Here is a 26,680-nt window from a genome sequence, read left to right as displayed (position 1 = left end):
ATGACAAGATGTCCCTGTACAAATATCTGGAGATATGGCTTGATCTCTACAAGCATGAGGAGAACCAGATGATTAACTGAAGCGTAAGCATAAAAACTAAGGAGCAGTCTTACACGCTTTCATTCTTTATTAGAGCTATCAAATATTCTTCTTTATGACAGCTGTTTAGTTTACTTTCCCCAGAGGTGTAGGCTGGCATTTTCATAAACTGGATCTCTTCCAGGTTCCTGATCATTCTACATTGTTTCATCAATATCCGTATTCACGGAAGCTGCATGATTTAGCTATCTTCAGCAGGAGCCAGTAATTAAACCATTTTTAGACTGAATTGCTGTTTAAAGCCTTTCAATAGGACCAAATTATCACAAGCCTCCAATCTAAACCCAAAAGACCTCTATTATGATACACCACTTTCCCTGGTTGTGTAAGTTTAATAAATGCAATCCTTGTATCTGTAATGAGAGCAGATAAAAAATACCAAAGCAGCCTCAGAAATAACTATCAGAAATATTACCTCTTCCCTCTGGTCAACTCTTCCTTCTTCTTGCTCTTATTAACATCAATACTCCCCCGCCCCCCCGTCCCAAGATGCCAGCCCCCGCTCAAGACCAAGCCATTAGGATACAGCCACATGTTCAGCTTCCTTGGCACTATTCTGCACAGATAGAGCAGCACTGTAGTCCACACTGAGAGCTCTCAAATTCTCCCTTCGAGCTTAATAGTATCTCTAAGACTAGAAGGGAGAAGGAGAGCACATTGTGTCTGCTGCCTGAAGTTTCTAAAAGACACAGAACATATGGCAGCTGTGTAGGCTGCCTATTATCAGCACTGTAACCATCATGGCAGCAATGAGGATGTGCACATTCATAGTGAGGTCACTGTTCCTTGTCACATGTAACTGACAGGAGTACTAAATTACAAGGCTGCATTAAATTACAAGACTGCACTAAATCTACTTTTGAAATATATGGTAAAGGCAAGTATCTGACAATAAGAGATGAGTACAGGTTGAGTATCTCTTATTCGAAATGCTTGGGACCAGAAGTGTTCCGTACTTCAGATTGTTCCATATTTTCCCATATTTGCATGCACATATTGAGATATCTTGGGGAAGGGACCCAAGCCTAAACACAAAATTCATTGATATTTTATATACACCTTATACACATAGCCTGAATGTAATTTTATACAATATTTTAAATAATTTTGTGCTTGTGGGGCACTGTGGGGAACCTGCCGTTGATGTGACCGGCCTGCACATATGCCATTTTATCACTCTTTGTGGGCTGTCTAAAAGTTTTGGATTTTGAAGCCTTTGGAATATTGGAATTACTGATAAAGGATACTCAACCTGTATAGTACGAGTAGGGAACCTGCAAGGGAGGGGGTATATTTAATTTTTTGCTGTATCCCCTTCCTCACACTACTTCTTTTTGTCCTCCTGGCAGCCCCCATATCCTCTCTTTCCCTGCTTCTCTTTCTCCTTCCCACTGACCAACCATCCTTTCTTTTATCTGACCGCCCCTGGTCGTCAGTTATATTATTTTCTTCGTTTATACCCAACTTTTCCCCCAAAGGGATCCCAAAGTTGCTTACATCATTTCCCTCCATTTTATCTTCACAATAACCTTGTTGGGTACATCAGGCTGGAAGACAGTGACTGGCCCAAGGTCACCCAACAAGCTTCCATGGCAGAATGGGGATTTAAACCTTGGTCTCCCAGATCCTAGTTGGACACTTTACCCACTGTACATCACACTGGCTTTCAGCTTTCCCTTTCTTAAAACACAAGTACCACTATTATTATTTGGGGGAGGGGTTAACACACCCATACAGGGTTTTTTGTTTTGTTTTTTGTATTTAATGGCAAACCTATGGCTTTTCTCAGGATTGCAGAAATATCTGACTTGCCTGTTCATGGCTCCAATCTCTGGATTTAATTATCCATAGATAGAGCCATGTTAAGACCCGCAATGATTTGTGAGGCATTTCATTTTCCCCTCCCCCTCTATTTTCTCTTTCCTTTCCCTGAAAGCCATAGCTCTCCCTTTTCCCTTCTCTTCCCACCCACCAGCTGACCTATCTTTATGTACTCCCGTCTTCAAGCTTTCCCTCCTTCTGTTCCCCTGGCAACCTTTCCAAGGAAAATTCTGTGTGATTCCAAGTCACTAAATTGGACCAGGCCCAGCTGTGCAGTGGGGAAACTGCAAGGACTTTGGGGGCAGGGGGACCTCACTTTCCCCTGCAACCACATCCCACTATTTCCTCTTTTCCTACTCCTACCAGCCCCCATAGCCTCACCTTTCTCTGCATCCTTTTTCATCTCACCCACAAACCACCCTTTTATCTGCACCCCATCTTCAGCTACATTTTTATTTATTTAGTTCATTTATACCTGCCCCTGCAAGCACTGTGGATCCCACCCCCACTGTTAGAACGTAAGAAAAGCCCTGCTGGATCAGACCAAGGCCCATCAAGTCCAGCAGTCTGTTCACAGAGTGGCCAACCAGGGGCCTCTAGGAAGCCCACAAACAAGATGACTGTAGCAGCATTATCCTGCCTGTGCTCCAAAGCACCTAATAAAATATGCACACTCCTCTGATTTTGGAGAGAATATGTACGTATCATGACTAGCATCCATTTTTACTAGTAGCCACGAATAGCCCTCTTCTCCATGAACATGTCTACTCCCCTCTAAAAGCCTTCTAAGTTGGCAGCCATCACCACATCCTGGGGCAGGGAGTTCCACAAGTTAAACAGCCACTGCCATGAGTCTGGTGCAACTTCCAGTCTCTGTTGCCGGGCTCCCACCTCCTTCTACTGTTATCAATGCCAGTAAGCCCTACGTGGCACCAGGCCTCCGCCACTGGGCCTGCTGCAGCTCCAAAATCCCCTCTACCCTTACAGCTGATGTTAGCAAGCCTGGCATGGCTCCCAGGCTCCCGTCACTGCTAAGACTCCGACAGAGGTAGGTGCATTGTCTTTGCATGCGCAGACACTTTTGTTTGGAGAGGATTTAAACCCCCACACACACACACAATGTAATTTTTTAGATTTCAGATTTTTCTGCAAACCTGGGGAATCCCCCAAGTTTGGAGAAAAACCTTTCTCAGTGTGGGCCCAATCCACGGATGTAGGTGTCCACAGATCTGCCCACTTGAGAAATAGATACATGGATTTATTATGCCATTACATATCAGCTTGGCCAGTAGAATGTAGACCTCTGAACAGAAGCAAGCTTTCCGTACCAGCTCTGGCAGGAAGTAATTTATAAGATGTCTGCATTGTACATGGTAGTTCAATAGCACTCCCAGAATACATTGGGACTTCAGCAGAAGGCTGTCAAGCAAAATTAATCAGTTTATTTTTGCACAGATGTTTCTACAATTTTAACTGTTATAAATTCAAGTTGAACACAATTCTATTACATGTCAAAGTGAAATGGCCTTTGAAGAGTACATTGAGCATATGTGCACTCTCATCAATGAACCCAATATACAAACACTTTTATTCAGACAGCACAGTGGGACTGGTGGCTTAACAGATCTGCTTGCTAATGATCTGTATACTTTTAGAGCTGACCACTCAGCTTGCTTTGAACTACAAATCAACGACACACTGCAAGCTTTGATTTCTCCCAAGATAAGTTATTCAGAACAGCTGAGAACTATTGGATTACTGAACTAGGGAAAGTGTCATCTTGAGAAGAAAGTAACAATTCACTGTAGAACACAAAGGAGAATCTTTTAAAAATTGCATTTGGCTTGTCTTGCTTTCCTAATAATTATGTTGCTTCCTATAACGGTTCCTGAACAGTGTTTAGCTTTCGACTGCCTGAACTCCTATCCATGGTGCATTACTTTCATCAAAGTAATAGTGAGGTAAACAAGGTCCTCTTTAGTGGTATTTCACTTACCTACCAAACCTAACCCAACAAAACAGTGCTAAGAGATTTAAATCTAGGGAACACCACAGCCTCTAAATGGAGGCAATATTTTAAAATACTTTCACAAAACTTCAAGAAGCCATAAATAATAAAATAAAGTGCAATTCATGCATTTTAAGCATTTAATGCAAAATACTTCAGAACTTCCTTATGGTGATGTAACAACGTAACAGGTTGCCTTCGGTGGTACAGCAAAGCAGGAAGCAGCAAAAGCAAAGGCAGCCTTAACAAGCTGCCCTCTTAACAATCAAGACCCTTTCACCTTGTATGTGTAAGTGTGTGGAAGAAGAAAGTCGAACAGAAAATCACTTCCACCTTGACCACTGTTTCTCCTTATCTGTTAAAGGCACATATATCACTCCCATCAGAGGCTTCATTTTGACACTGCCGTCTTCTAGCTTATCATACTGTTCCAGCATCTGGTTTCCTCCAGCAGGCCCAACAGGTAATATTAGCCTTCCACCAGGCTTTAACTGATCTATAAGCTGTAATTTAAACAAAATTTTATTAATTATTCAGTACATGTGTTTTCATGACATGCTTGACTTTGGAAATATTTTACTGTTGGTCATAACAAACAACATTGAGGCAAATTGAGTATTAGTGAATACTAGTGTTCAAGTGCTGAACAATGAGCAAAGTCTTACATCAGAGTCTTTCATCGAAGTCTTTCAGTCATTTTTAACTATGTTTTAACATAATAAAGGGGAAAGCTCTGATCTATCAAGAGAAATCCCCATGTTGAAATAAACTTGTGCACATGCAGATCTGTAGTTATTAATTTCTTCTTGCTTCAGCTGCTGCTTGCTCCCCTCACCTCCACAAAGGTGCTGCTGAGGGTCATGGGACTCTCAAGAACAATATGCCACATGGCATTGGAAGTGGCCCCTAAGAAGGGAACATGTCAAAATCATGCCCCCTCCCATATCTTGCTCTTGAGTTCTGTTCATGGAGCTTTCTCAGCTTACATCTGAGTATGTGGGGGTGCTGGTTTCTCCTAATTGCTCCTTCTTGCTGCAGCTTCCTGTGCCACACGCTATACTGTTTCCAAGGGTCACCCTTAGCAGCAGCGGGGGGTGAGGGCACAAGGAAATGATGAGAGAAGATGGGGACCCTCTCCTTCTGTCAGCTCCAATCATAGAAACTTGTATCTAACCCATTATATAAGACTGCAATAGATAAACCTGCAGGTCTTGATTTATATAGCAAGTTCAGCTCATAGCACGTTGTGCTCCTGTTCTCAACCTCAAGATAACAGTGTGAGGGAGGAAAAGGACAACTTCAGTGGCAGGTTACTATTTATATTTTTTATCTTACCACTGAAGTACAATATTGTTTTAATTGACAATAATAAGATGCTTTTTCATCATCCACATTATCTCTCAGCTCGGCATAAACAACAAAAACACACCATTCCTGATTCAGTATGTAAGCAAGCTCTACATTTCTAGTTCCTACAGTTTTTGGAAACATGAGTTCAAACTGGCATAAAAGTCTAGTATACCAAATCAAGTACTTCAATGGATTAAACAGGCTTCAGCTAATAAAAATCCAGTTAGAGAAAACGGTTTTGCACTTACCTGTAACTGTTGTTCGTCAAGTTGTCTTCTGTGCAGGGGTACACATTGACAACTGTGCATGAGCAGGGCCTACCTCAGAGAGCATTTTCTAGCTTCTTAAGGTTAGTAAAGGACGCCTGCTGAAACTGACAAACCTATGTGATGCAGCACCCCCTTTCCCTCAGTTCTGGATTCTGCCCGCCAAATGAATCCCTGCAAAATATGAAGCAAGAGCTCACAACGGGGTAGGAGGGAGGGAGAGAATGTCTGCCTAAGAGTAGCCCATTCCCCTACTCTCCTAGGAGTTGATAGCAACTAGGAAGCACAACTTCTGAGAAGGTGGGTTAGAGATGCCTTACCCAGTGGCTCAAAAGGAGCTAACATCAGCTGAGAAAGGACTAAGGATAATGACCACTGAGATGTAGGGCAAAATGTTAAGTGGACACAAACTGAATAAGCCCTTTAGGAATTATTTGGATAGGTGATGAGAAAACAGAGAGACACCATCAACTCACTGGTGGAAGGCGGAAATCGCTGCCAGGTGCACCTTAATGAGGAATAACTAAGACCAGCGAGCTTGAGACTCAGGAGATATTCCAGGACCAGAGGGCAAAAAAGGGTTTGGTATCCTTTCGAATCAACCTATCTAGCATAACTGTCCCATTTTAGTGAGTATGAAGTACAAGTAGACAGCTTCCTGGAGTTAAGAAGAACGTCCAAAACCTGCTCTTAAAGCCCTAAGAGGGAAGGCGTAAGGTGCAGTTTGAGTAGATCCTGATTAACCAAGGGACCATCCTGGAGTAGATCTGAGGCCATAGTTGATCCTGTTGTTGGCTAGGGACACTAAGTCGGAAAACCAAATTTGCCGAGTCCAAAAGGGTGCTATGAGAATACAATGTGTTTGGTGTGCTCTCACCCAGCTGAGTCCCCTTGCCATGAGGGGGAGGGGGGAAATGCATAAAAGAGACCCCTGTCCCAAGGAATTTGGAAAGAATCCCCTACGGACCTGGAATCATGGCCTACTCTGGAACAGAAAAGGGAAGCTTTGGCATTTGCTGATGTGGCAAACAGGCCGGACTTTATAAAGGTTATCCACCTTCCTGGAGTGGACAATGGTTTCTCCCATACACATTTTGCCAAGATCACAAAGTCCTCTAGGACAGAAAGTGCAACTGTAATAGGCATCTCCAGGTATAGTGCAGAGAGCATCTTTTCTTTAGGCTTTGGATTTGAGGATCTGAAGAGATTTAGCTATTCTCCGCATTTGTTCTGAAAACAGACGCAACTCACCAATTGGAGAAATTGGAAGCAAATCTTCCACTGGCTCTTCGGGAGAAGGTTCCAGCAGGGATTTGGAACTGATCTCAGAACAATAAGTATGGTCCTCTTGGTCAGAATTTGAATCGCTTCCATGGGCTTAGAACTGAGACCGAGTGAGGTGCAGGTGACTGATAAGACAGCATCGCCCAAGGGGCAGGTGCCTGTTGTTCCACAGGCGGAGGTCCCTATTGTGGATACTGGGGGTAACCCATCCAGGAAGCCTGTCAGTTGGGCACTGGCTCTTGAAGACCCCACCATGGCTGTTGCATAATGGATTGACTCAGAGGCTGGAATTGCTGAATCAGAACCAACGCAGACGGGCACAGAGACTGTGGAGCCACAGTGGTGGGAGACTGCAACTGCAGGGTCACTGAATCTGAACAGCTCATAAAAGGGTGACAGGATTGGGCATCACCCATAGCCAAGTAAGGCAGCTCAATGTCGGAAACGGAAGAGTCCAGATCCATTCAAGAAGGAGTGCTAGGAGGCAGTAAAGGCAATTCCTTAAGCACTACCAGTTCCATGACCATTGGAACTGAACTCAACGGAACGGAATCTTTGGCTGCGTGTCAACTGGAGCTCTCCTTTTCCAAATGTTTGCCTTTGCCTTTCTTAGCCTTCGGATTCGAAGATCGCAAATGGCATTTACGAGTCTCCAGGGTCAGAGCCAAACTAATGGAACCAACAGACTCAGATTTGGACCTTTGTTCAAGCTCAACCGATAACTTCAAGGCCGGCATATCAGAACAGGACAACGCTCGTTCATACAAAATGGTCTTGAGGTATGCAGCATTATCTGAGCAGGCCTTCGGGGTGAACTGGAGGCAATGCTGGCAAGTTCCAACGTTGTGGGATTCACCCAAGTAGACGAGGCACAGCGAGTGCTCATCCAATGCCATCATTTTCATCCCACATAAATGGAATGCAGTGAAGAGCAAAACTAGTAGACCTCTCTCGGTGGCGGCAGAGAAAGAACTGAGGGAAAGGAAGTGCCATGTCAAGTAGGCGTGTCACTTTTGGTGGGAAAACGTGCCCATGCATGATACAATGGTTGCCCCCTTACTAACCTTAAGAAGCTAGAAAATTCTCGCCGAGGTAGACCTTGCACTTGTGCAGTCCCCAATGTGGAACTGCACAGAAGACCAAAGACAAATTCATCTTTCATAGCAGGTTTAGGCTACACTGCCTATTTTAATTTTAAAAGACATTTCAGTTAAAAACATGTATCATAAGCAGTCAAAAGTCACTTACAGCTTGGGGCACAACTGGTGCAGCAGCTCCTACATGAATAGCATCATATGGAGCTTCATCTGGATAGCCCATTCTTCCATCCCCCACTGAAAGAAAAAACATATATTAACAGACAGGGAACAGGTGTCTTAGAAGTATTATGGGCAACTTGGTTAAGGATAGAATTCATAGGTGAAATTCTAAATTTACCATTTTGCACACTGCTGGAAATGACACAACTATTCCACTACATTTTAATGGTATCCTCACCAGTGATTTCTACCAGGAATGAGTAACCTGGATTCAAAGAAGTTGATGGTCAACTAATATAGCCAGAATTGCTTCTTTAAGTCAGATGTATTGGAGCTGTTCTAGAAAAGGAAAGGTACTTCCAGTATAGCCTTACTCAATATGCACTACTGCACACCTGTACAGATATGGATGCTACTATCACAATATTTGGGAATATTAAAAATGCCAAGATATTATACAACAGTTCAATATCATATACGTTGTACTTGCTTTCAGCATACCCAAGTGACAAGGGTCTAACTTTTCCACAGCCAATCTGAAGTCACAATAGAATTTTAGACACTGCAATACATGCTCTCTGCACTACAGTATTACATAAATTAATATGCAATCGATACTCCAAGAACTTCCACATTTCAGGAAATATTGTTAATCATGCATCTGAATTAAGAACTAGTTTTTGTTTGGCAATCAACAATTAGTTTCTCAAAAGCACATGTGTGTGCAAGTCCCACTGACTTCAATGAAACCTAAGTAGGCCAGACTACAGGCTTTGGGATCTACTTAACTACAGCATGACTTATGCCAACACAACAGAAATGAAGTCAATTCATTGGGAAGGAAGTCAGCTCCCCCAGTTCCTGTGCCCCAGAACACCAGACAGCCATACATGAGGACAGACCCTAAATTTCAGTGTTCCTGCACTTGTCAGTTGTGCCACAGACTGTATGTGGAACAGCTTTGCCACTCAGATGCCATGAGAAAGCACCTGTTCTGGTGAATAAGGCTAAGTCTGGATATGGGAGAATTATACTATTCCTGCAAATGTCCTTCCACCAAATCCAATGAACTGTTTACTCAGGAAAATGAACTGTAAAACCAGGACATAAGGTTGCAAACCTGAGCAAATTTAATAGAAAGTTACGCTTTAATGAAGATAAATGCTAAGTTCCCTCTGTGGATTCAATAGAACAACAAACTCTTGTGGCATATTACATTTATTGAGAGCCAGCATGGAGTCGCGGCGTGAGTGCTGGACTAGGATCTGGAAGATCCAGATTTGAATCCCCACTCTACTTGCGGAGTGGACCTTGGGCCATTGGCATACTCTCAGCCTAACCTATCTCACAGGGTTGTTGTAAGGATAAAATGAAGACAGGGAGAATGTTGTAAGCCACTTTGGGTCCCCAAAATAAAACTGTGGTATAAACTTTCATGACGTGCTCTGTTCAGCTGACACATATGCAATACTTGTGCATCTGACCAAGTGGGCTTTGGCTCACAAAAGCTTATATCATTAAAAAATATTTTTTATATCCTGCTTTTATCCCCAGTGGGAAGAAAACATTATTCTTCCGTCCTCTATTTAATCCTCACAACATCCCTGTAAGGTAGGTTAGGACAAGCGAAAGTCACCTAGCAAGTTTCCATGGAGGAGATCTGAACCTGGGTCTCCCAGATCCTAGCCTCTAACCATTACACACCTGGTTCTCTCAATCTTATAAGGTGACAGTATACTCTTTATTATTTTGATACAATATATTAACATGGTCACTCCTCTGGAATTTGTACACTTGACACGTATCCTTATGGCTTCAAGTTGTCCATACCACAAAATAATTGAACTCTGCATCAAGCAACCATAATTCTGTACTTCTTCATATACTCTAGAACTCACCAATCAGCTTCACTCTTCCTGAAGATTGAAATGAAGGATCATCTTTTCGGACATTATTTATTGAGTCATCTACCAACTCTTTGATATGATCAATTCCTACAACTTGTCCTTTGGGACCAACCTGTAATAAAAATAGGCTGATGTACTGTTACCAAACTTTACGTTTTTAGTAAGTTATAAAGAAAGAGTCACAAGAAGACAAGCCCAATGCAGAGGCAGGGGATCTATTAGTTTATTTCCTATATGTAACCAGCATGAGCATTATACCTGATACGCTTCATAACCCTTCTGGAGGTAAGAACTCAAGTTTCTCCTACTTCATTACCTTTTGCCATGTACTACGACATTTCTCTTAGTTTATACATTCTTGTCCAATATTATTTGGCTTCTACAACTACAGGCATAAAACGACTAGAGGAAATGGCCATCACACTTTTTCTTAATTAACACAACTACAACATATGAATGTTTTAAGGCCTCAAACCAGAGGCATATGTGAACAGCCTTGTTACACAGTGCTACCCATATATTTTTAACTTAATTTTAGTCTTATGAGTGCAGTATAATTTATACACAGCTTTGATCTTCAACTGATGGCCAAAGATCCCTTAACAAGGTTCGCTTAGGTGGGATCCCTACTCTTTTTTTAACTAAGGATTTAAGATACGAAGAGAAAATGGAGATGAGCCACACACTGTCCTCGATCAGCAACAGGATGCTACAGTAAACAGACCTACTTGATCTAATTAAGTAAGGCAATTCTTGCTTTCTTACAAAAGTGTAGGAGAAAATCATGTGGAAAGACAGATGGAGAAATATGGACAAATACAAAAAATTAAAAGCTTGGCCCACTTTCTTGGTTGGGGTTAGAGGCAGACCTAGAATCTGAAAATGCTGAAGATCACTGTGTAGGAAATGAACGGACAAGATTTCCTGTCCCATCATAGTGGAAGTTAAACAGAATTCCCAGCTCAGTTAAAAAGTATGAGAGTGAGAAAGAAAATGACAAAGATCAAACAGGAAAAGGAGTGGTAGTAAACATGAACAGAAGGTGGAGGACTCTGTATTACTTGTAAGGAGGCAGCACTCGGTAGTTCAACGGGGTGGCTCTATTTTTTTATATCCTTCAATGAAACTTTTTCAGATCAATTGGCACTTGTACAGGATTCCTCAGCCCATTAAAAAAGGGAAAACTGCCACACTTAATTGCAAAAAATAATATTCAGGTAACTCTAGCATCTATTTACATTTTTTTGATCTGGGACCTCTAATGACACAAATTAATTTAGAGTATTTTAGTGCAGACCCTGAATAAGCACATTCTGGTACAAAGCTGAATGCAATGAATGAAAGCTAAATGGCTCTCTTCTCATTCATCCATTTAATTTTGGTATACGTGGGCCCTTCCAAAATTTCATCTGATATGTCACTGTATGGTGACATTCCCTTCTTAAAGGAATGTTTGTTGGAAAACATTATTGAGAAGACAACATATTTGTTATGTTCAAGAAATATACAGGGAAATATCAATAGCCACTGTTCTTATCCATGGAATCTGGATAATTGTTACAAAAAAGTCTGATGAGAAAATAGTCACAAAAAGAAATATTGGGGGAGGAGCTAACAAGAACTCACATTTTGCATGCAAAACACCCAGAGTTCAATTCCAACCACCCCCAGTTAAAGAGTCTCAGGCAGGAGGTCTAGGAAAGGCCTTTGCAGGAGAACCTGGGCAACCATTACTCAGAACAGAGAGAACTGGGCTAGATGAACTAATGGTCTGACTCAATTAAGAAAGATGAATGTTTATTCATATTAAAAGGTAGGGGCTTTTTGGCTAAGAGAAATGTTTTTAAAAATGTATTTTCATCTCAATGAAGTTATATTTAATCTGTGTTCCTTCCCATAAAGAAAATACAATACAAACAAAGAAATGCATCTTTATTAGACAGGCTGAATAGCTTTGGCAACCCTCCCTCAATAGCACAAATTCAGGATGTGAATATATCCAATTAAGCCTGACAACCAAAACACGAAAGCAGGGCTATACAAGCAGAAATCAACAACCCAATGAATTTTATAAAGTTCCCCCAAAGCAGTTAAAACTAATTATCTCACCATCCGTGCAAAGCAGGCAGTAAGAATTCCACTTCCCGAACCTACATCAAGGGCTTTGCCACCTTCATGTAACTGGTCATATAAAAGTTCTAGAGCATATGCATGCTGTCCAAAAGAAACAGAAAAGGTAAAGATTTTTAAATGGTACACTTGTTTTGCCTAGTATTTGGTCTTTTCTATGTAGACTTTAATACATAATTCAAACCAGAGAAATGCTTGAGCAAAAGCAAATAATTTCAAAACATAAAGGCTTAGATTTCCAAACTGAGAAAGATAAAATTAGAAAATAATTTTGACAATAAATAAGGTTCTACCTGCCCCATTCACTTATCTTCCAAATTTGAGTTCAGGGACCTCCATTTCCCTTGTAACAGTTAAGAATATCAAGATTTCCCATCATGTCAGCTCATTTGGAGCATCTTGGAATTAACTTACTACACAAGTAAACAGGTAATATAATTAAGACTTCTTTAATTTGTGCTAGAATAAAAGAACCTGTCCTACTTGAATTTAAAAGATGGTTTCCATTTGCTAACCCTATCCATGTGTCTCGGAAAGAAGAAGGAAACCAAAAATGAAGGAAACGACCTAGGCTTGGATCCACGAGATGGAAGGATTTCTATCCATCAAGTGCAACTTCCTTTTCTCTCCTCCTGCTGCCGTCCCTAATGTCGATCAAAATGCTATTCCTGGGGCTCCCCTATCACCTAGGAACAGCATTTCAGGGGGACATTTTGAGCTGCAGCACAAGGGGAGAGGTGAGAGGGCCATGCTCCATGGGTAGACCCTACCACAACTTGCAACTGTGCACTCTGTAAAGAGCAGGAGGCAGCTGCCTTGCAAAGCTGTCTTTTCACTCATCTGTTTTCCTTGATTCAGCAGCACCTTTATTTTACCCTTTGTTTTTTCTCCTTCCTGCACTTAACCAGATCTCATTTTCCCGCTCCTCCTATCTACCCCACGTCATCCTTCACCTAGCCTCTTGCCCCAAGTCTTTCTTTAGCTCCCCATAAGCTTTTCAGGTTCAGTAAAGTAATCTGTGAGTCACCACTGAATGCACAGCAATACTTTACTTTGTTAAAGAAAACAAGAAGGTATTGGTAAAACTGATACTGCCTTCCATGTATCTAGTTACTTTCATCTATGAAATACAAAGGTGGTGAAGCAAGCAGGTTAGCAAGAATGAAGGGGGTTCCATACCTTCTCTGTATCAAAAACCTTGCCTCCAAGCCAGGTAAGAAAACAGTATAAGTTCACATCACAATGATGTAATGACAGGCTGTCACATGGAAGGGCTGTCACATGGAAGAAGGCAAAGATTTGTTCGGGGCTGTACCAGGGCAAGACTATATGCACGGTTTTCATTTACAGGAAGGCAGATTTCAAGTGAGAATCCAGGAGAAACTTCCTAATGGTAAGAGCAATATGACACTGGAACCAATTATCTGGGTGATGGGGCACTCTCTCACTGGAGGTCTTCAAGAAGAGACAGCCATATACCAGAAGAGTTTTTATTTCTAGCATTGAACAGGAGCTGGGACAGATGGCCTGTAAGATCCCTTCTAACTCTACGGCTATGATCCTGAACATTTTGCTGCAATTGCACTTGAAGCTTTTTAAAAAAAAAGATAAACTAGCCCTTGAAAAAAATGTGAGGACAGGCAAATATAATGGCTTATAAGAAACACTGGATGGGTTCTCTAGAATGAACAGTGAATGAATAGCAGATGAAAAGTTGAGTTTGAAAGAGCCTTACCTCTTCAACATGTTTCTGTACTGTGTATTAAAATCCAAACATTATCAAGACTATCCGGTACACTATAGGTTCCCTTACAATTACCGTATTTTTCGCTCCATAAGATGCACTTTTTTCCTCCTCAAAAGTGAGGGGAAATGTCTGTGTGTCTTATGGAGTGAATATGCGCACAGAGCCGGCTGGGCGCGCTGGAATGACGCGAGCCGGCTCTGTGAGCCCAGTTCCAGCGCGCCCCGCCGGCTCTGTGCACCCCGCCCGCCTCGCAGCTGACCGTCGGGGCGGGGAAAGACGGCTTGCGTCGTTCCAGAGCGCCCAGCCGGCTCTGTGCGCCCCACCCGCCTCCCAGATGGGAGGTGGGCGGGACGCACAGAGCCGGCTCGCATCGTTCCAGCATGAGCTGGCTTTCCCCGCCCCGACGGCCAGCTGGGGGGGGGGGCGTCTTATGGTCCCGACAAGCAAGCGCCTAGCTGGCTCTGTGCGGCCCCGCCCACCTCCCAGCTGGCCATCGGGGCGGGGAACGCCGGCTCGCGCCGTCCCGAAGCGCACGCGCTCAGCCAGCATTCGCTCCATAAGACAAGTTTTTAAGAGGAGGAAAACAAGATTTTTTCTTGTTTTCCTCCTCTAAAAACTAGGTGCGTCTTATGGAGCGGTGCGTCCTATAGAGCGAAAAATACGGTATGTAATGATTTCTTTATTTACTTACTTCATTAATAGTTTGCCTTTCTCTCTGATAGTCAGACAGACATATTTTTATTGCGGCATTGCCATTCTAAAAAGCTTAGTACAATTATGTAAGGAAGAGTTTACAAGTCTCTAGACATTCTGAGACTTGTACTGTGGAAATTTACACCCCCCAAAGTAAATGCTACTAAATGAAGAATAGTTTGATTAGTTGCCAAAGATGGCTGGTATTTAGTAGCCAAGCTTAAAACTTACCATATGTGGAGCACTGATTGTTGCTTGGAATCCTACAATGCAAAAACACACAAGTGTGAGTCACCAAATGCTGAAACATTTGCAAGTTTGCTATAGCACATATATGAGCAGGATATAATTTCTAAAGTATTATGTCTAAAGAAATATTTTCTAGAAAATCACTCATGGTCTTAGTTGGGGCTTAAAAGGACTAAAGAAAAGGACTCAAGGACTCAATGCTCATGATTTAAGGAAGAATTATGAAACTTATTTTGGGGGCTCCCTGACAGATTTCAGTGACAGAAAGCTCAGATGGGGAGAGGCACTCCTCAGCCCATACACATCTCAGAATATCTAAGGATTTATAGATAAGCAGCAGTACTTAGAATAATATCCTGAAGCTGACAAGCAGCTAGCGCAATTATCTGAACAGACTTATATCTTGGTTCTTGTAGGTTATCTGGGCTGTGTAACCGTGGTCTTGGAATTTTCTTTCCTGACGTTTCGCCAGCAGCTGTGGCAGGCATCTTCACAGCTGCTGGCGAAACGTCAGGAAAGAAAATTCCAAGACCACGGTTACACAGCCCAGATAACCTACAAGAACCAATGAACTCTGACCGTGAAAGCCTTCGACAATATATTTAGACTTATATCTATTTGGCAACATACCCATGTAAGATGGGCCACCATACATGTTTTTAATTCATAATGCCATAAATGCTCTCATACCTATTGACTGAGGAGAGTCCATATAGGGGTTGCATTTTGCATAATGGCAACGGTCTGTGGCAAGCATTACTTCAAATACTTTATCTGACTTGATTATTCCATTTTCTGGGGAAAAAATAGTCAAAATGTTAACAGTGTTCTACTGCAGTACCATTCTTCAGAATTTACAAAAGAAAACAAAAGAAAACACACAAAAAGTGGTGTACTAGATATAATGCTAAATTTTAAGCAGAAGTAGGAGGCAGGGTGCAGTGCTGAGACTCTTGTCTTTTATAATGCAAAGGTGTTGCATTTTTAGAAAAATGCATAGCCATGCTGTTCGAAAATATAGGCTGCACCAACTTTAGTCACAATTTCTAGAGTAGTTTATTCATTAAACACAGATTAAACACCAATCTCAAGAAATTCACATCATTTGAACTGACTTAAAAACCCTCTGTCAGGATCAAACAGGAGCCCTTTGGTATCTGTGAACATGACCTTTACAGACAGCTATTTGAGACTGTATGGAGGAGGAAGGAGTAATACTGTCCTTTAAAGCCTCATTATGGCTGGCTAGTTCCTCTCCCCCTACCACCCTCTCACACTGTTAAAGTCACAGCAGTCTGTTCATATGGGCATACAGGAAACCAATAGGGAGAAACTGCCTACAAAATTATTTGGATTAGAGTTGTAAATTTATAATTTATATTGAATGAATGAATTATTTATTACAGTCAAAGACCAGTAAAAGAATAAACACGTAATCAGAGATGTTACATATATTAAAACAAGCAAATATAATCCATTAAATTAATATAGAACTATGACAGACACTAGCACCTGCAAAAACTCTGGCCACTTTATCCATGGTCCAAGGGCCATGGTCCAAGAGGAAGAAGGATCAGGATCAGTTTATTATTACAGCAATTGCCAGCAAAAGAGAACAAGCATACCTTAAATACACTATAAACAGAAAATAAGCAATTACTAAAAACCCAGATAAAATATTCTCTCCCTAATTTTTTTTAAATAGCCAAAATTTTTAATAACTTCGGTATAGTTAATAATTTTAAAACCTACCTTTTCCAAGCAAATTTTGATTGCTACGGAACAGAATTTAGCATTATTGATATTAAAAATACTAGAGGCTGAGGAGCACTGAACCATCACTGATGGTTTTAAAGGCTACCATGGAACCGAGAGGAGAGGCAAACTGGCTTGCCTCCAGAAAGCATGCTTGCTGATCAATTTTGAGTTCCCCGTGGAGATGGCAATAGCAAGCCTTGCCTCTGCTTGAAACAGCACCTGTGCTGAAAGCCCCTTACGATTAAATATCAGTGCTGAGAGATTGCAGCAAGATGGTGGATCAAGGCTACTGTGTCACTCTGTCAGCCTTTAGAACTAGCCATTGACTATAGTGCTTGGAGCCAAGATCACCAGAGAATCAGTTCTGACTCTGAAATCGAGGCAGTCCCAATAGAGTAGTAAAATGAAGCTCAGCAGTCCTTAAGCATAAGCATAAACCTAAGTTGTGCTGTCATAGAACACAACGAACAACAAGAGCAGGGGCTGAAGAGGTCCAAACAACTGCAAATAAAAGGCACAATACCCTCCTGACAAATAAGACCTTTCACAAACAGCCATTAAGAATGGCAAGGCTCTGTTAACCCTTGCCTCCAAGGATGTCACTTGGAAACTGAGGGCAGCCAGGCAAAGGCTCCTTCAGGCATAGCTAAGCCTTTCAAAGAGGCTCTCATCAGGCCATACCTCCAGGCTACCCCTCTCAGAACCCACCACAGCCAGGGAGGGGGAGGGATTCTTTCGGTCAGGAAGGCCGTAGCCAAAGCCTTGGAAAAGAGCCATTCAGAATCAGAAGCTCTCTCAGGAAAAAACCTCCAGGTTTCTCCCCTCCCAGCTGACACCGCCAAGGAGGGGGAATGAGCCAATGAATCCAAGGCTCTTTTAGACCACACCTAGCCAGAGAGGGGGACGGTGCCTTTATTCAAGCTGGCACACGGTAAAAGCCTTTGAAAAAGTCCAGATCTATCCAATCATGCCTTCAGGGTAAATTGGTGACCGAAAGAGCAGGCAGCTCTGTTGTGTGAACCCCCAGGCAGATAAGGCACAGAGAATGGGCATTTATCAGCACCATTTTAAAGCCACAGTCAGCAGAATCCAGAAAAGGCCCCTTTTGAGCCATAGCGACAAAGTGGACAGCAAGAATTTTTCTTCTTTAAATGTAGTTTATTCTTCACTAGAATGACCATTGATGGCAAAAAAAAACTTTTGAGAGAAACAAATGTCCTCAGCCTCAAGAATGAGGGGAGGAAAAAACAGAACGACGATGGAAACCCTCTCTTCACGGCAGCAAAAACATAACTGAGGGAGTAGCGCCCCTCCTCCTGGTCATGTGATCATTTTGGCAGAAAAGAGCCAGAGGTTTGCAGAAGGCTTTAATTAGGGGTTTCATTTATCCATTTAATTGGTTGTATTTATACAGTGGTGTGGTTTTTCTACTGATTGTATGGTTATTGTGGTACTTTGTGTCACACATACCTGCCTATGATGTGGAATAAGTTACTTTATGTAATTATATAAATTTATGATACATACTGTACCTCATTGTTATCTTGGCTTCAGTGCTGGGTTTGGTTGTTAGTTGACATTAGTTGAACTGTGTTAGCACTCATACCCTACCAGCTCATACCCTACCAGAAAATATTTTTGTTGTCTTTAAGGTGCTACTGGACTCTTGCCCTTTTCTACTGTGTTAGCACTGGTTGCTTTATGTACTTACTGGTTACTTTATTTATTTCACCCATTCTACAGTCACTCCACTGGAAGCCTATCAATTAACAGGCTCAATTCAAAGTATTAGCTATCACATACAAAGCCATTCATGCCCTTGGACCTTCAGATCTGCGAGACTATCTCTCCCCCATGCTCCATCATGACAGCCCTGCTCATCTAAGCAGGGTCTTCTTCAGGCGCCAACCCTGCAAATGGGCAAAATCAACAACTGCCTGTACATGTGCCTTCTCCGTTGTGCCCCCCACCTTGTGGAATGGCCTGCCTGAGGAGGTCAGGAAGGATCCTACTATCCTGGCTTTTCACAAGCTATGCAAAACTGATTTACCGTATTCAAGAGAGCCCTTCTACATAGGCAATAGGGTAGCACTGTACGAAATGCTTCTCAAGGTTACTTGGATAAATTATTAGGGTCTATACTACTATGTATCGTTTGCTGTAACTTGGATCCTATTATGTTATTTTGCATCATTTAATGTATCATGTTAACACTTATGTTTTCAGTTCTGTTTTTTAGACTTCTGGTTGGTTCTACAACCCAAATCCTTATTCATTGTTTATTGAATGTCCCATCTTGTTGATGGTATTGACTCACTCTGTGTAAAACGCCTTGAGTCCCAGTGACAAAAGCGGACCATTAATAACATAAATACATAAATAAGTACTAACCAGGGCCAATCCTGCTTAGCTTCAAGATGGGCTAGGCCAAACCATCCGGGTCAGGACTTCATTATATTTTACTTGACGCAAGTTTTGTTCACTATATATCAACCACATACAGAATACCATCTATATGTATTCCTACAAACAAGCACAGTATCTTGCATCTGGGACTACACAATACTGCTATGTTAGCATACTCAGCTATACAACTGCTTTATGGAATGTGGTTGCATGAATGCCCTATATCAGTGGTTCCCAAAGTGGGCAGTATCGGGCACTAAGTGAAAAGTATGTAGGACCATTTCCAGTGTCACGCCTCATCAACGAAGTCACGGTGGAACTCTCTCTTCCAAAAACTCTCAAGAACATTCATCCTGTCTTTCATATTCCTTTTCCTTTTATCCCTTAGAAGCTCCTTGATCAATTGATCTTGAGCAGCATATATCTAGTGTTGGAGGGATATAAGGACTGAAACAAATCTTGCCACTGACAATGTAGCCTTGGGGTCCCTATCACTTAGTAAAAAAGGCATTATGTCAGTCACAGAGGCATTGGATTTGTATATTAAAAGGGGGGGAATATAGTGCGATCGAAGTTCCTCGTAAAAGCGGCATTCCAAAAGGGCATGGGCTAATGAGTCAATAGAGCCAGAAGAGCAAGGGCAGATCCTGTCTGAGTGTGGTATATTCAGAATTCTGCCCTGCATTACCATAGAAGGGTTAGCATTCAATCTAGCCAAGCAAAAAGCTCTACAGAGACGAGGAGTTGTGTATTTCATATTAGTCTCCTCAAGAAAGTTATGGCAGCCCCTGACTGGCACCCAGGTCCTACTCCTGAGCCCCCCATGTTAATAGGAGGGGAGGAGCATTTCAAAATATCCAAGATTCTAGACTCCAAAATCCAGGGAATGGGACTCTCCTACCTAGTTCGGTGGAAGCACCTCGGCCCTGACCATGATGAATGGGTAGCTGAATGCCACATCTCAGACCCCCACCTGGTTCGTGAGTTCCATGAAGCCTACCCCCACAAGCCTCGATCATCGGCGGGGAGGCCTTAAGGGGGGCAGAATGTCAGGCCCTGTCTTTTGCCTTTGCAAAGCCTTAGCCTGACTTTGTTTCTGCTGGCTTCTCTTTGACCAGGCCTGAGGTCGGCTGGGTGTCAGGCCCTGGTCACATGCCTCTGGTTCTCATACATTTGTACAGTCTGTATTTTGCCTTCCTGTGTAATGTTTACCACAGCTGCATAGCCTGTTATGGCTGGCTATCCTGAGAATGCTTAACATGATTTCTCCTAGCTTGTTTTGCTTTGCTATCCATCGTTACAGTCTGCAATGCCTTTTAACCTTGTATTCCAGCCCTGATTTCCCATTAGCAGCCTTTCATGCCTGGAGGCAGCCAGCTTCTGAATCTGTCCAATATTGCACCTAATAAAGTCTAAACCTGTCGCAGAACCTTGTCTGGACAAGTTTTGCTTGAGGGACGCTAAGGGCAAACCCTGAGTCTGACATCAAGAGGCAAGGGGGAAGTAGGGGGCACTAGAGGTGGGCCCCTTCAACTGTATTGTTGGATAGGGTAGGGGATGCTGGGGTTGACTCTGTGGAACCAAGGGGGCGGTGGCCCGAAAGGTTTGGGAACCACTGCCCTATATCAACAAAATATTCCTTGTGACATTTATCACCAAGCAATACAATGGACTTCAGCAGCCTTATGAGTGCTAGATATTATCTTCCGCCCTTTTAAATTACATGGCCAACAGACATTGATGAATCAGCTGTGGGGAGGGACTCTCAACTATGGCTCCTTTACAGATCTAGACAGCTTCCCTGTTATACTTCAGCAGTCTGAAATCTAGTCGACTGAAAAGACACTGGCCATAGGTTGGAGAAGAGATGGTTGAGAACAATTTGTAGAAAACCGAAGATACAACACCAAGTTCAAGCTTCTTTTTCTCAGCCATAGCAAGGAACACATTGGTAGAGCTATTTGCTTTATATAAAGGCTGGCTAGTCAAAGCCATCTCAAGGTATCTATAAGCCTCTTCAGTTTAGCTCTTTGAAGACAGTACCACCTCTTTTTACACAAATAAGCAGGTGAACTCTAAGTGGAACAGGCCTGAGATTCTCCCTCTCTCTCTCTCTCTTGCTGACTTTGACTTTTTTAAAATGATCAAGTCCTTGTTCAACAGAAATAAGCATCTATAACCTACAGCTGTGATCCATGCCTCAGTACTGAATAGGTGGCGAAGTACTTGTACTTCTATTGTCAGGAAGGACCAATATATCCTGAAAAGAGGGGAAAGTACTAGCAAGCCTAAATCTTGCTATTGTCTGCCCTCTTCTAAAGAAGCCACTTCTGGACATGAGTCCCCAAAAGGCAATAGTCCATTACAGAAAAAAAAGAGAAGTCTTACAGCACCTTAAAGACTAACCAATTTGTTATGTCCTAGCTTTTTGTGAACTATAACCTACAGGAGGGAATGTGATCCTGCTAATTCTGCTGTATCTTTCAGCAGCCTTCAATACTATCACCCATAGTACCCCACTGAACCACCTCTCAGAACAGGGACCAAGGGGCACCATATTATGGTGGTTCAAGTCCTATCGGGGGGGGGGCTTAGTATTCGGAGATAACTGCTCTGCTTCATGGCTGTTGGCCTGTGGGATGCTGCAGGGTTCCATCTTATCCTCCAAGTTATTTAATACCTACATAAAACCACTGGGAAAGGCCATCAGGAGGTATGGGCTGCAGTGTCACCAATATGTGGATGATACCAACTACCTTTCTTTTCCACCAAATTCCAAGGTTGATATTCTAAACTGGTGCTTAGAATCAATAATGGGAGATGAGGGTGAACAAGCTGAAAATTGATCATGGTAAGACAGAGTTTCTCTGGGTTAGTAGAAAGGCAGACCAGGGGCTCGAGACCTCTCCTGTCTTGAATGGGGTTATACTCCCCCCGAAAAGCCAGGTTCACAACCTGGGAGTGCTGCTTGACACAGTGGTAACCTTAGAAAACCAAGCAACTGCGGTAGCTGAGTACATTTCCCCAGCTTCGGCTGGTGCATCAGCTGCGCCTGTTCCTGGTTCAGTCAGATCTAGCCAGTGATCCATGCCTTAGTTACATCTAGATTAGCCTACTGCAATGCGCTCTATTTGTGGCTACCCTGGAAGAGTTTTCAGAAGCTGCAGCTAGTACAGAATGCTGCAGCTATACTGTTGGTTGGGGCCAGCTACCAGGAGCACATAACCATGATACTAGAGCAAATACATTGGCTACCAATCTGCTCCTCAGCCCAATTCAAGATGTTGGTCTTGTCCTTTAAATCCCTACATAGGACTGGGATATCTAAAGGACTGTCTTCTCCCATACATTCCTGCCTGGGAATTAATATCACAGGGAGAGGCCCTCCTGACTGTCCCACCAATCAAAGAAGCTAATCTGATGGGCACACGAGAGAAGGCCTTTTTAGTGACAGCCCCGATGATTATGGAACAACCTGCCCAGGGAGTTGTGCCTGGTTTCCTCACAATCTTCAGGAGGCAACTGAAGACAGTTTTATTTAGGACTGTTTTTTTATTGGCAGTCCTAATATTGTTTGATTTTATTTTTTATAATCATTATATTGTAAGCCATCTGTCAGGTTGGTAAATGCCAATACCTGCCATAATGTTTGTATTGATTTGTTTGTTTGGTAATCTGATCAAGATGTTGTTTTACATAGCTTTCAGTCTGGCTCCCGGGCGGGAGTTGGGGAATTTGTCAGTGTGTGTGTGTGGAGGAGGTTTCTTTAATTTCTCACAGCAGTGCAGAAAAGCAACTGGAGGCCTCTGGGAAAGTGAAACCACCTGGAGCTGGGTGGGAAATGAAGGGGAGGGGAGCCTGTGCTGTCTATAACCTGAGCTTGTGAGAATGTATATGTCATTAGAGCTTGTACCAGAGCCATGAAATTTTCTGAATGTTCTATGTGAGTCTTCTGGTCGTCCAGGCAATTATTCAATAACCAAAAGAACGCAGTAGTTGATCAGCAACAATCAGTGGTTTATTGTAACTCATACTTTTTGGTATGTGTTTCTTTTGCCCTATTTAAAAACTAATTATCTCTAATCATACTTTTCAAAATGTAAAATTTGGGAAGGTTTGAAACCTATTTTCTGGAATGAGTTTTCAAGACGCTCCTCTGCCTACTTACAGGGCATCTCAAGACTTCTCTAATGATTGCAGTCAAAGATTTATGCTATCAATAAATCAAGAGCATTCACATTTCTAGATACCTCATTTTACAACATGTCGGCCATGAGAAATATGTAGGCCATATGTTGAATCCATACATTCCATATGTTGAATCCATCATTCAAAATCATTCAAAACTAGGGTTTATACAACAATTTCCAGTTTTCTTGAACCAAATTCATATCCATTAGTTAATCATATTAAGTACTAAAATTCAACACACACTACTCCATAGTCAACACGCACTATATAACACTACCTTACTGGTGGCAGAGGGTGCCATCAAGTCACAGCCGACTTATGGCAATCCTGTAAAGTTTCCAAGGTAAAGGACATTCAGAGGTGGCTTGCCATTGCCTGCCTCAGCAGAGCAACCTTTGGCTTCTTTAGTGGTCTCCCATCCAAATACAAATCACAGCTGACCCTGCTTAACTTTTGAGATATGACAAGATTGGGCTCGCCTGGGCCATCCAGGTCAGGTTGCTACCTTACTAGAGGCCCTGATATAGGCAAAGATTGAATGAAAACCACCCCTTTCCTCCTAATCCTTAAAGAGCTAAAGAAGAACATTTAAATCTGTATGTAAAAAAGTCAAGGAATACAATATACACTATGCCGATGTCCTCCAAAACTCCCTACCTTCAAGAACACTTTAGAAGATGATAGCCACTAGAGAGCACCAAGGGGTACTGCTCATTCGTGAGCCTAAGTTTTAGCGACAGCGATCTTAACAATATCTCCCCCCCCAAAAAAAACCTGCCCCCCCCCGCCGCCGCCGCCTCCCGCGACATGCAGACAGGCCCTGTGCTTCACTCCCCTGGGACGGGGCCCCCGCGCACCCCGCGGCCGGGCCCCTCCAGAGGCCGATGCCACTCTCCCGCCCGCCCTCCCGCCCTCCCTCCGGGGAACCCCCCCGCCAGCGCCGGCCACCGCCTCTGCCAACGGCCCCGCCACCAACCGCAGGGCCGCGGCAGCCCTTCGCGGGGCCGGGGGGGCTGGGACGCGCCTCCTCCCTCTCCTCCCGGAAGGCAGCCGGCAGGTGCCCCTCCGCTCCAGCCAGGGGGAGCCCACCGCCCCGCCCGGCGCAGGACGACGCGCGCCCTCGGCCAGCCCCCGCCGCCAGGGCCCAGCCGCGCGAGAGGAGGCCGGCCAGGCCGGGCCCGGCGGGAAACACACCGGGCGCCCTCAGGGCCGCCCGGCCGGCCTGCCTTCCCGGGGGGGGGCGGGGGCCCTCGGCCGCCCGCCGCCTGTCCCTCCGCCCGTCACGGGGGGCCAACAAAGGCCTGCGGCCCACCCCCTCCCTCCGCCCGCCTCGCGGGGCCCGCGCTCCCTCAGCCAGAGCCCGCCGCGGCCTTCTGCCGAGGAGGGCCGGCGAGGGGGCCCGAGCGCGTGCCCTGGCCCCTCCTTGCTTCCTCCCGCGCGCGCGCACCCCAGCCCCCCCCCCCCGGACTGACTCACTGCGGAGGTTGTGGATGAGCTCGGCGTGGCTGGCGCCCCCCGACTTCCAGGCCATCGCTAGGCAGGCTCTGCGGAGCAGGTAGAGAGCCGCCTTCAGCGCCGCGACTGCGCACAGCAGCTTCCCCAGGAAGGACGCCACCTCCAGCGCCGACGCAGGCGCCGCCCCCTCCGCCGCTCCCCCGCCCGCCGCGCCAGGAGCGCCGGCAGCAGCAGCGGCGCGTCCGCCGGAAGGAGGGGCCGCTCGGCCGCCCCCTGGCGCGCTCCACATGCTCAACGGCCGCCGCCGGGCAACCGAGGCCGCTGTGCGCAGGCGCCACGGAATAAAGGGCGCGGAGGGGGGGGGGAGCGGCGCGTTGCCTTTCCGCAGGACCACGTGACCTGCTCCCGCGAGGACGCGGGGCGGCGCCTCAGGCAAAGCGGGAGGTTGGGTTAGACTGAGGCAGCTTTCGAGAGGACCCCGACGGGCACCCTGTGGGCAATGCCTGGGACACCTGCAAAGCCTGAGGCCACACAGATCAGCTGGCTGGCAACGCTGGCAACGCATGGTTATTTTAAAAAGCGTCTAAAAGAGTTCATAAAGTATTACTGCTTCAGAGCTACCTGCCTGGATGAGTTGACTTTTGGGATGCCAGGGACAGGCGCCTGATCCTGACACCCAGGATGTCAGAAGGAATTCCAGAGCCAATTTGAGGAGGTGAAGAGTTAACGTTTCCTATATAGTGAAACAAACCTTGTTTTACATGTTGTGTATCTTAACTCTTTTAGACACTTTAAAATAACCATAAATTACCGGCGTTGCCAGTAAACTAATCTGTTTGAGAATGTCTTCCTTAAAGCTGGGACTTCTGAGCTTCGCTGCAGAATTAGGGAAGGGTGGCTGAAGCTAAAAAAGAAAGTCCTCTCATGTGTCCCGGCTACAGCAGCACCTCAGTATCTGCTCAACTTTTGTCAGCGCTAGAGTTCCTCAGTTCCTGATTTTTTGGAGGACTGCATTAAGACGGCTCCCTTGCTTCCATTGGCTGTAGACAGACTCTTTGTATTATTGCTGCTGAATTGGCTCTAGCCCGAACATGGGACTGAATGGAAAGGTTTTTCTTTGAAAGGTCCTAGAGCTTTGCTTTTTAAACAAGACAATAAAAAAGTCATTCTAAACTTTTTACATATGGGTCTCTGTAAAAATATTTGCCAATATTGTGATCAACATTCAATCAATCTAACCTAGAAGCACCCTAAATGAATGTCACTGGCTTCCACTTGCAACTAGCCTTTCTTTAACTCATTTCTGTGTCTGTTTTCCTAATGAAAGGTGCGTTGTGCTGCTTTTTAGTTACAATACTTGAGTCTTGTTGTTCTCTCCTTCCCTCATTCTCTAGCGAAGCTCAGAGGTCCCAGCTTTAAGGAAGACGTTGAAACTGACCACTTGCCTCCTAAGGTGTACTGAACTGAGCGACAGAAATGTGTGTTGGAAAAAAGGGGCTCTGGAATTCCTTCTGACATCCTGAGAGGGAGGGATTCCAAGTGCATCCACCCGGCTCCGATGAAACACACCAAAATGGTGCTAATAAAACCAAGGAGAAGGTAATCGATTCAGTCAGCCAAGATCCCCAGAAGGGTGACTGCTCTGGCTCAATAGCCCACTGAGAGTACGATGGTTGATGTAGCTCTGGAATGAACGTAAACAGACTTTGGTCTATCTGAGAAAAACATGCTATAAAGAACTAAAGTTGTGTGTATGTGTGTGTGTGTATCTCAAACCATGGCTCTGAGGAACGCAGACTTTTCTGCTCCCAAGGAGAGAAGTACATGTGTGGTGAGTGGTTAGAGTGGCTAGGCCCTGGGAGACCCGGTTCAAATTCTAACTGTCTTGGAAGGTTGCTGGGTGACCTTAGGCCAGTCACACACACACTCACCTTAATCTACTTCACAGGGTTCTTGGAAGGATAAAATGGAGGAAAGGACCATGGAGCAATCCAGTTTGGGTCCCAATAGGGAGAAAAGCAGGGTATAAACTAAATGAATAACGTAATTCCACTCCT

General features: G+C 44.1%; 1 protein-coding gene across 2 annotated transcripts in view; it reads right to left on the bottom strand.

Annotated features, from left to right (window-relative positions):
* Positions 1–24,912, bottom strand: part of PCMT1 (protein-L-isoaspartate (D-aspartate) O-methyltransferase) — a 41,059-nt gene extending 16,147 nt beyond the window's left edge. Inside the window, exons 1-7 of one of the 2 annotated variants that reach the window (XM_056852998.1) lie at positions 24,645–24,912; positions 15,504–15,608; positions 14,796–14,827; positions 12,104–12,208; positions 9,986–10,106; positions 8,077–8,162; positions 4,209–4,431 (exon numbers count right to left, since the gene is read on the bottom strand). In XM_056852998.1, coding sequence (XP_056708976.1) covers positions 4,252–4,431; positions 8,077–8,162; positions 9,986–10,106; positions 12,104–12,208; positions 14,796–14,827; positions 15,504–15,608; positions 24,645–24,912 — 897 coding nt within the window. In that variant the 3' untranslated portion in view covers positions 4,209–4,251. The remainder of the gene's footprint in view (positions 1–4,208; positions 4,432–8,076; positions 8,163–9,985; positions 10,107–12,103; positions 12,209–14,795; positions 14,828–15,503; positions 15,609–24,644) is intronic. The other variant, XM_056852997.1, reaches the window with a different exon arrangement.
* Positions 24,913–26,680: the final 1,768 nt, after the last annotated feature.

The sequence above is a fragment of the Euleptes europaea genome, chromosome 7 (genome assembly GCF_029931775.1).
Source record: "Euleptes europaea isolate rEulEur1 chromosome 7, rEulEur1.hap1, whole genome shotgun sequence".
Lineage (NCBI taxonomy): Eukaryota > Metazoa > Chordata > Lepidosauria > Squamata > Sphaerodactylidae > Euleptes > Euleptes europaea.
Note: the sequence above shows the minus strand (reverse complement) of the source record. Positions and strands in the feature narration are given on the sequence as shown.